The 10,809-nt window shown below is 41.6% G+C and overlaps 1 protein-coding gene across 2 annotated transcripts; it reads right to left on the minus strand.

Annotated features, from left to right (window-relative positions):
* Positions 1-656: 656 nt before the first annotated feature.
* LOC147884407 (uncharacterized) lies at positions 657-4,299 on the minus strand. Of its 2 annotated transcripts, none has more exons than XM_087398955.1 (4): positions 3,172-4,299; positions 2,414-2,963; positions 1,882-2,054; positions 657-1,640 (listed from the first exon to the last, which is right to left on the minus strand). In XM_087398955.1, the coding sequence occupies exons 1-4, from the start codon at positions 3,703-3,705 to the stop codon at positions 1,467-1,469; spliced, it is 1,431 nt and encodes a 476-aa protein (XP_087255081.1). In that variant the 5' UTR covers positions 3,706-4,299; the 3' UTR covers positions 657-1,466. The 2 variants fall into 2 exon arrangements, with proteins under 2 accessions (XP_087255081.1, XP_087255082.1); XM_087398956.1 differs by having other exon boundaries at positions 657-1,631; positions 3,172-4,298.
* Between the last annotated feature and the right edge of the window lie 6,510 nt (positions 4,300-10,809).

Genomic DNA, 10,809 nt, shown 5'->3' on the forward strand with positions numbered 1-10,809 from the left:
TGCAAAATTAAACAAACGAGTTTTAACAAATTGAGAATCCAATATGAAAAATGATTAATGACAAGGACAAAGGAGACCATAGCCCTATTTGTTACAACGATTTAGTGAAATGTTCTTTCAAGGCTCTCCAATGCTTCCTCAAGGCTCTCCAATGCTTCCATTTTGCACTAAGAATATACATCTTTTAAAGGGAGAACCAAAACGGAAAAATATAATACTAAAAGCCTTTAAAAAACTTACAATTTTATGCTAACTATAGCCAATTTCATGTTACAAGACAATATTGCATTCTTGCCTTCAAAGCTATGTTAGCCTCGATAAAATGCACAAAGCATGCTCCAACTTTGAAACTCATGCTCATGAATTGTAAAAAGTTACAAGACATTGGCCAAGCAAACATTTTGGCATTACAACACACATGACATTGCAAAAGGAACCACCGACATCCTTGGGATTAATTTCAAAAAGTGAAGTAAGCAAAGATTAAACTACAAAACTACCAAACTAACAAAACCATTAAGATCAATATTTCTTTATATTTAACATAAAATGTGAATACCAAAGACAAGGAAAACAAATAAATCAGCCAAGAGTGTGTTTTAAAGAAAAGGAATGTGCAAAGCCTACTGCATAGACCAACGGTTGATAGATTCTATTTCAATAGTTAAAGGACGATTTGCATTAAATGACTAAGTTGTGATGTTCATACCACCATCAAGATCCAAAGAATGCTTCACCAAAAAAACATCTTCGGGTAGGATGGCAACTTGTTATGGTAAGGAAACTTTAGTATAAAACAGGGGGTGGCATCCACTTTCTTTGTAACCATAGTCCTTGCTCTACAAAAGGTCCAAATGCCTTAGAGGACCCCTTCGTACATCCATGAAAGAGTAGGTGCTTGGCAAATGGTTACTTACACATCCAAGCTTACCATGTGATTGGGAATCTCAAGAATTACCTTTACCTTTTTTATGAAAGCATGCAAAATTTGAGCTAAGCAAAGGAGGTGAGGCAATGCCAAACCATGTGACTTTCGTGAAATGAATTCAATCAGCATGGAAAGATGGGCCGTAGATAGACGTGAATTCACATGGAAGTTATCCAAAATCTTCAGCAATAATGCCATCGTGTCTTGGTTTTCTAACAGATTGCCAAGAGGAACCTATGCTTGACTCATGAGTAAGTGTATTTTCTTCTTCTCAGGTGTGGTGAGAAGCCTCATGCCCAAAATGTGATGGAGAGAAGAGATTGTGGCTGTAATGAGTAACGAATGTGCACAAGCGGCCAGGCAACTCAAGGGGCTCAGCCTTGCAAAAAAATTGGAAGGGGGGTAGAGGCAGAGTCCCACTTAAGACAGGGGAAGGATGAAGTATGCATGGGGAACCCAAAGCATTGGGGTTTGATGCAAGGAGACCCATTTCCCACAAGCACGCTCATATTTCCCTAAAAGAAGGGAATAACAGCTTTCATGCAGCTAAACCCAACCATTGGCAGCAGATTTTCCTGCCCAGTATGGCCAGCAGCTGTTTAGTACGCAGGGTTTTCATCTTCTGCTTCAGCTTGGCTCGCTGCCGGCTAGTCAAGCCTGGTCTTTCCCTCAAAATGGAAAGCCACTCATCATCTTCATCTTCCTGCATTCGCTGATCAGTCCTCATGTGAGAAAAACATATATTTCAGTAGTGTGCATTAGCTAATCAGTCCAAAGGTGAGAAAACCCAATATTTCAGTAGTGTGTAATCAGTACCCCATGTGAGATAAATATCTATTTCAGTAGTGTACTTCAAGTCACTGATGCCGGAGAAAATCTTGAATTCTTGAAGAGTTTCAGTTATGGATTCCTTAATTTTGCAGTTGCATGAATTTTGGGTGCAGGTTTCTCACCCTTGGACGAGAACGTTTCCGACGAGCAGGGAGAGGCTCCTTCTTCAACCCTACTTGCTTGTTGCTGTCCTCTGGTTTGTTCCTTTTACCTTCCTCTGCTCTCCCCTTCTCCGTTTTTGCACTTTTCACCTCCAACCTCTGTTCCTGCTTCTCCTGCTCTGTTGTTGATCCCACTACCAAACGACCAAGCTCATGTCAGTTCAATGAACCCCCTGGCAACTATGTTTTCCCCTGATTCAGCATATAAAGCACTCAAATTAAATGCACTGCCCAAGGGCACGCCCAGGGTATAGTGAACCTCATCCCCACATTGCCCGGATGCGTCCTCAAACAATACTAATCATTAGACTACATAGAAGTCAAAGTCACTTGCAAGAGCGAAGGTTCGTCCCGAAAATCCCACACCCCACTCTCATCATCGCCCTGCAATAATTTGCAGCACTCAAATGCACAGCCACGTTGCAATGGCTCCAAGAACTCTCTTCTTCGAATTTGGGCACTTTAGCAGCCCAGCAAAGAAGCAGATACTGACCTGGTTTTTGTTGAAGCCATTGCCATAATCTGGAATCCTGTCTTTCTACACCTTTCCTTGGAGCTTCAAAGCGCACCTTCTTCTTTGCTGGTGACCTTTGTGGTTTAACTTGTTGGCACACCTGTTCCGTAGTCTTGGTGGCTCTAGCCTCGGAACTCTTGGGTGGCTCTCTGCGAAATGGGTCTGGTGCTGGAGGCCTTGAAACTTTACTGGCCCGTTGCCATTCTTCCGGCACCTTCTCTGGCAAAGGAGGATTCGTGAATGCCACATAAGGAGACTCCAAGCTAATATCCTTGATAACTGGACGAGGCTGAGAGGTCAAGGGGCATGCAGGAATGGGGGGAGGCTGGCATCCTGCATCAAAAACATATGGTTTCCCAGCAAAACTGCTAAGATATTGGTTCACCACACAGGCTGCCTGGGCTGTGCTTTCAGAAAGGGCAATCCTGCGCTTATACCTTTTCCTCACCCTCCCTTTTCCAGTTTCCAAGAAGCGGAAGACTTCATTTCGTGATCTAAATCGACGGCCTGTCACGGGATCTTTGTAATACTGCCCAAACAAGGGTGCTTCAGTCAAGTGATCCACATACCAAAAGCGCACGAATACATTGCGGCACTCGAATTTTCGGCCCATCTTACCAGCACGAAGTGTGCAGCCCCTGCTCGCTAAAGCATCATGCCTTCGTGCTACGAAATTGCAAACTTTAGAATGCGACGATCACACAGAATATCTAGACTGGAGCAAAGATGTGATATACCTTGTCTTTGGTACCAGCAGTGGTGCCGGTTCTTCGAGTCTGAACCTCAGTGATCCATCCATCGGGCAACCAAGTCGGAGACGCGATGACATACTTGGCAGCCGGGTCCTGATGTGCTAATGCGCCATTACACCGGAATCGACTGGCATCTCGTTTCTCGGGGACGGAAACAACCTGGGCGAGGGGGGCGGCGCTGGAGGGGTGATCGAGCTCCTGTTTGGTGAAGTGCTGGAGGAGCTGATGCCAATTGGGAAGGCCACGGCTCCAGTAATCGCGCTGCTGCTGCAAGTGCCAAAACTCGGCAAACATGGGAGCATAATGGTAACGCGAGTTGGGCTCGGGGACGAAGGCATCAAAGAGGGCGGGAGGGACTGTGGGAACATGAGGCAAGGAGGAGTCGTTGAAATCAAGGGAGTGTTGGTTCAAATCAAGCATGCGTCTGTTGAGATCAAGAGCATGGCGATAGAATTCCCAAGGTTGCTGCAACATCGCGGACGCTTCCATCAACCCAAAGCAAAACCCAGTTGTAGTCATCACCTCTTCCACCCGAAGCTGTCATCAAACCTTGTCCTCCTCTCTTTGTCACGCACCTCGTTTCACACCTCTATCGCATCATCCTCTCACGCGATCCACCTCGTGATCCAGACAAACAAACAGCTCCACCCTGCCATCGATCGCCTCCTGCCCCTGCTCCTTCGTCCCTGCTAGCCATGGCGGGTTGCTTCCATCCCACTCCTCTCGCCGCCATGGACGACAGATCCTTGCTCTTTTTCTCATCCCCGAGCTCTTCTTTTCTCTCCACCGGCCCTATCTCCCCCCCCCCCCTCTCTCACCGTTCTCCCGCAGACAATTAGCTCTCGTTTGGTCTCTCTCTCTCTCTCTCTCAGTCAGTGAGTGCGGGAGGAGGGTGTGCGCGCGTCTCTATGTGTGTGTCTCGTCGCATTCTCTGCCAACCCAGATACGCACCCACACTCTAGCCTCCACAAAAGCATCTCACGCCACTCCTCTAATCTAAGAACCCATCAATCCATCAATCGGTCTGTCCCCCGATACTCAGGACTCTTCCCTCTCTGTACCAGCGACAGAGGATTCTCTCTCCCTCTCTCTCTCTCTCTCTCTCTCTCCCGTCCCTCTCCCCCTCCCCCTCTCTTTCCTTGTCTAGTCGCTCAGAATTTTCTCTCTTTAGCCCCCCTTCTCTCTCTCTCTCTCTCTCTCTCTCTCCCCAATGAAAGTGAAGTGCAAGCGAACTTTCTCCCCCCTCCCCAAGCACACGCACACCCCGTAACAAAACGCTTGTGGAATTGGAGTGTCTTCTCCCCCCCTCCCCAAGCACTAGAAGGTCCACAAGAAAGGTGAACTCCCAAAGGTAAAGAGGTTACACCATTGAAGGGGTTATCATGTGGCCCTTCACACATACATCATGCCCATGCCCCCTAGGAATGAGTGCCCCACTGACACTCCAATCATCCCGAGAGAGAGACGATCAGATCATCACCAACGCCACAAGGGCATTCAACCCTTCACCTCCACAAGGACTTGGGGTAGTCAGAGACAAGAATGCCCGAAGAACTATGCATACCGTTGTGTTAGTGCCCTCTTGACTCGAACCCAAGACATAGATATTAGCATCCCAATGCTCATACCACTAGCCCAAACCCTTTACAATACACCTCACAGACAAGTCTGAAGCCCTAGTTTTCAGAGCCCATGCGAAAGTAGTGGCATTTAATGGAAGGACAAGCATGAAAGGGCATCACATTGATTTTCACACCCCTTCTCCTCTCAAGGCTTTCTTTACTCTAAAAGATTAATTAAGGCTTATCTAGGATGAGGCATTATTTTGTTGGTGTCCTTATCATGGTTAACATTTTAAAGCAAGAAGTGTTGATATGACATGACCCCTACCCTAGCTATGAGATGTCCCACCTACTTTCCCTTTTCTAGTTGTCAACAACACTCCACCTTCTTTTCTCCCCCAATGTGCTCTCAGGTGTCACTTCGTGTTCCAACCATAATTTAAATGGAGCAAGAGGCAACATACACCATAGTTAAGACTTTAATTTTGGTTTTTGGTTTTTGCTCATGTGGTTGTGGTTTAATGCACCAATTTTCTATAATTTAATCAGCTAGGCTGCCCAAGGCACCTTTCCATTGTAAATAAATGTGTTCCTAAAAAACACGGTAAAGTGAGAATTATAATTGTTCTTTAAGATTATAAAGGATTCCATGATTGTGAAAGCAGGACCCTGATCAATATAAATGTGGAATGCATTTGATAATCACTAATCTAAAAAATCTCCTTTTATCCCAAATAACCATAGATAGAGTTTTTTCAGTTGTTTTAGAGATGTAACTCATTGGAGTGATTGGATATTTACATATTGGTAGGTTGAGTTAATGGCTTGCATTTTGAAACAACAAACTTAAAGTATAATGTATTTTACTATAGCTATCATCCTCTTCACAAGTGGGAATTTAATGGGTTTTTTGTCATGTTGGTTGGAGGTTGGTTGCTTTTCTTCTTGATCCTTTTAGTAGTGTTTAATAATAATCTTCAAATTTCTCTTGAGGCTTTCGTCCATAGTCTTTGCATACCTTTTGTAGTTAAAGAAGGTCCCTTATATGGAAGACTTCCTATTAACTGTCACAAGTACTATGTGGGCTGTAGAACCACTACTTGGAAACTTGATCACTAAGTCTCTCACCTACGTGGGAACACCATAGTTTCACGTTGATTAGTATACTCCCTTCCCTAATTCTCACTTGCATTTGGGAGAAGCATGTAGGTGTTACACACACATACGCATATGTTTGTGCACACACATATACACATACACATACATGCATGCATGCATGCATAAATCCCTCTCTCTCTCTCTCTCTCTCTCTCTCTCTCTCTCTCTCTCTCTCTCTTTGTCTATCTGTCTCTCTCTCTCGTATGAAAAAGAAGGCCAAGCTTCAAAGCAATACAAGCAACATCGGTTAGTCCACCATTGACATTCTTTGCATTCTTCATGTCTTCATTTTCTTGTCTATTCAATCACTAGCAAAACACATAAATAGGATGCCAAAACATTGCTTGATTTCTGTATGTGACTTTTGCTTTTTGCTTTCTTATTTATATATTACACATCCTTATTGGCTCTTTTTAATAAGGAGAAGGGACTTCTGATAGTTTTATTTTAAGATGTATCTATATGATGGGAGAATAACTTTCTTAAATTATAGTGAAAAAAAAAACAATGCATGTCCATCATTAAGGAATGACTATAGGGTTTATAAAAAGTTAAGTATGAATGCTCTACCTTTAATGTTTTGAGACAATTGTATCGCCCTTGCCATTTGTCTCTATCTCCATGTGCCAAGGCAAAAAGTCAAACATGCCAATCTTGTAAAGTTAAAAAAATTGCTTCCACCAGTTACACAAAAGTGTATAAACTTCAATAGCAACACTCATTAGCAAACCTATCTTTACAAGCACATGTGCTTGGACTCACCATTCATTATGGCCCTTTCTCCATCTTATATGTGTGGACTTATAAGATAAGTGTCGATTATATTATGGAAATTTAATAGTGAAAACACATGATCAACACACATCAACACAATGGCATTTATAAGACCTTTGTTAGGGATTGACTCCTAGGGTTTAGCCAAATATAGGAAATGTGAGGCAATGCATATAGCGACCCCGCTTGTCTAGACATCACTAGGGTGCAAGAAGTTAATGTGACCTATCAAGCATTTAAATGCAAATATGTGATACTCTAATGTAGAAGGAAACATGTCTAATTCGACATTGAAAATAATCTATTGAGAGCTAGATGAGAGCATGCAAACATGTGCTACAGGTGAAGAGAAAGAGAAAGAGATAACAAGAGGGGGAAAAGTAAAGACAAAGAGAAAGTGCTTGCAAAAGGGAATGAGAGGGCGAAGTAGGTGCAAACGAAGGGTAGGATGTTGCAACTTCGAAAGTGCATGATTTGAACGATCTACCCATGAGAGTTTGGGAAAAAGGGTTGACAATAAAGAAGAGATCAAGTTGGAAAATTCAAGTGTTCTAAGTCACTACCATCATCACATAGTGACACTTTCTTAACAATCGATGGCAATGCAGATATCAACTTGCATTAGTAGCACTCATTTGATGGAAATTCAATTGCATCCATTTGCTTAGCACCATCACATACTGGCACTTTCTTAATAGTCTATAGCAATGAAAATATCAATTCCAACTTGCATTGATAACAATTATTTGATTAATTTTGTTGGAAATTCAATTGCACCCAAACGCTTAGCAATGTTTTAGTAGCACTATTTAGCAATATCTTCAATAATGCAACTTTAAACAGATGCATTGCTAAGTGGCTCTAGACTTAATTGACAAGATGTGTCATTAGTTATAGTTGCTACATGCTCTCACATATATTTGTAACTCATCCCCTATTCTTCTGTCTCTTAGCTTCAATTATCTCGTCTTCTATCCTAGCCGCCTTTCCCTCTCTTCTACATCATAGCATAGGATCAATATCCATTTTACTTTGCTTGTTTCTTGCATAAGGCTTATATCCAATGACCTTCATATCCACCCCTTCTAATTGGCTGAAGGATGGGCAATGATTATATGCTGCATAAAGATCTATAAAGAATAAGAGTCCATGAGACCCATTAGAGACATTGTAAGGTTTATATCACTATGTGTGTGTGTCTACGTGCGAGCACGTGCATGCACTCTTGTGTACGGACGTGTGTGCGTGCGTTTGTGTGTGTATGTGTGCGCATGTCTAAGTGCATGTCTGTATGTGCACATGTGCATGCATGTGTGTGTGTGTATGTATGCACGCGTGCATGCGTGTGTGTGTGTGTAGATTTAATAATCCCCATCAATATATGAACCATACAATCAATTCAATCACATAGTAGCTTATTAAATTAATTAAAAATTACTCAGATATGGAGAATAATTACTTGAAGAACTCAAATGATCAAACTTACAAACTTAAAGGTAGATAATAATTTTTATTTATATTGAGTTTGTAAACGATAAGCACAAAATCGGTACAAATGTGTTGAATACGTCAGGTAATCTAGGCTCCAAGGTCAAAGTCCACTTATCTGCCACCATCCAAATAAACCATATATTAGAACAATATAGCTTAATTTGGGTAGACAGGTAATGCATGTGCTCCTCGGCTTGTTATTGCTTTACCTAGGAACAAGCACATCCTTCCACATTCTAGAGCATAGCAAAAAATGATTGCATTATATATAAAAGAAGGGGTTAGTGCTCATTAGATGTATGAACAATTAATAAGGGGGTATTCCACACCCATTAGTGAAATCAATGATGATGATGATGATGATGATGAAAATCATGATGATGATGGGGGGTAATCCACGCCCATGATTGGCAATTAAGGACTAAACAAATTAAATGATTTAATGAAGGGGAGTTATTTACACCCAATATATATTGGTATCTAAGGACTAAAATTTTAAAAATCAAGGTGGAGAAAATAAACGAAAGCTCCAATACAGAGAAAAAAAGAACTTGCAAGGACATAGTTAATTCGAGGAGACCCTACTTCCTTCTTCAGAGTTATATCTTGGGCTCCCATGCCTAGAGCTATCCATTATGGTGGGTTCCAAAGTATCCCATTTCTTGCTATTATCATTGTTTCTTTTGAATCTGCATGAGTCCACGGAACGTTGTCCTCTCCCTCTTCCTAAGGGGGGTCGATATCTACCTCTCCTTGGTACCCCACCACATCTCTCGCCTAGTACCTTCGCCTAGTACCTAATGTTGCCACCTCTAGAATTTTTGGGATGTCTATCGTCCAGGTTTCTAGCCCGTTTTGCGTTTAGAGATATGACCAAAAAGTTTATTCCTTTTCCACTTATTCCTTGAAAAGAATCCATGTCCAGATCATTGGCTATAGATTTGACACCTTCAATGACCAAATCGTGGTAGCACGAAAATACCATAGCTTGCTTAACTGAGAATAAAAGAAAGGAAGAGCACCAACGAATGAAGTAGTACATTTTGACAGCAAGTGTACTACCATTCATAAACTGGTGATGTGGTTAACTATATACCATATTGCACAATCAAACCACATTACTTTGTTTGGACATTGTATACCCATATTGTTGCAGTTACATTTTACATAGGGCCACATATAATTCCAAACATCCAGTACCTTTTTTGCGGGTAGTAGAGTTTTGAGACTACAAAAAATTCCTTGTTTTGAACCGCAAAAAGACTCCTCGAGTTCATTTAGTGCAAAGAGCTCTAGTAAGATAATATTATCCATATGCGCTCATCTTCCTTCAATAGCCATGTTCTTGAATTCTTGTTTCACACCATCTAAATTTTCAGTGATCCTTGCCAAGATAGCCCACATCTCAAAGGTGATTGGTGCTAAGATGCTCAAGTCGTTAAGAGACCATAGTTTATGGTCAACTTGATGTGAGAATGTCCCCTCTAATATCCTTCTTGGGATGAGAGGATTTACCGAGACATCTTTAATGTTAAGGGCCATGATGGTATCAGGTGTGGGAAAGTCCTGTGTAAGGATATCCCTATCTTCCTGAGACAAAGTCTCAAATAGGATAAGGGAGTGCATTTTTGAAGAAAAGGGTGTAACAGTGGCGTTACGTTTTCTTCCCCCACTATTATCCACTAAGTATTCCGTATTGTGATAGTGGTAAAAAGCTTTGATAACACCATTAGACTTCTTTTTGTAGTCGTCATATTGTGACTCATCATTGGATATGAATTTACCAATGACTCTAGAGAGCTTCTATATGACCTGGAGAGGGCATTTTCCAAAGACTTTGCTGATAATTCAAGAATACGGCACCAATCTGTAATGCTTAATTGGATCAATAGAAGTTGTTGGCTCTCTAGATCTAGCGAAAGAAAACCTCCATCATGCTACTGGATGAACCTATGAATTTGCTTGTAGGATATAATGGATAGAAATCCTTGGACTCCAATGGAAGGAGCTAGTAGCAGATCCGTATATCCCATTTTCACCATATCTCCCTACCATATATAGTCCTGTGAATTTGGACAACAGAAAAGACAAAGCAAAAGAATGGAAAGAATGTTATGGATGGCAATAGACGAGGGTTATCCTCCCTTCTCCATCCCCCATGTGTGTGTGGGGACATTTCAAGACAAACATTTTTCCATCTCGCTCTTTTCAATTCTCTTTCAATTAAAGCAACAAGATAAACTTTATGAAGAAGTGATAACACAACATTTTACAAAAATTGAATAGCTTTTGCCATATAAATACTGAATGATACTAAAGGAGCTCCACTCACTTGCATCCATCCACAACAAGGTCAAGTTAGAACAATCGCCCTTCTATGTGGGATTGCAGGCTTCAAAGCACAGCTCCACTTGTTATCGATGTCACAGCATCATATGTTATTTAAATTGGTAATTATATCAACCTTTGTTGTTGGTGCATCGTGTGGCACCTCAATATTTGAATCACAGGTATCCAAATGCTCCATGTGGATGGTGCACGTTAATTCACCCTTTTTATGGAACACAAATACTCAGAATGAACCAAGTAAGGGGTTGATAAAAAATTCCAAGTCATATCTCAGTCACATATCTCCCAT

The sequence above is a fragment of the Dipteris shenzhenensis genome, chromosome 27, assembly GCF_047967505.1.
Source record: "Dipteris shenzhenensis isolate YYH24624 ecotype China chromosome 27, Dip_SZ_1.0, whole genome shotgun sequence".
NCBI classification, from domain to species: domain Eukaryota; kingdom Viridiplantae; phylum Streptophyta; class Polypodiopsida; order Gleicheniales; family Dipteridaceae; genus Dipteris; species Dipteris shenzhenensis.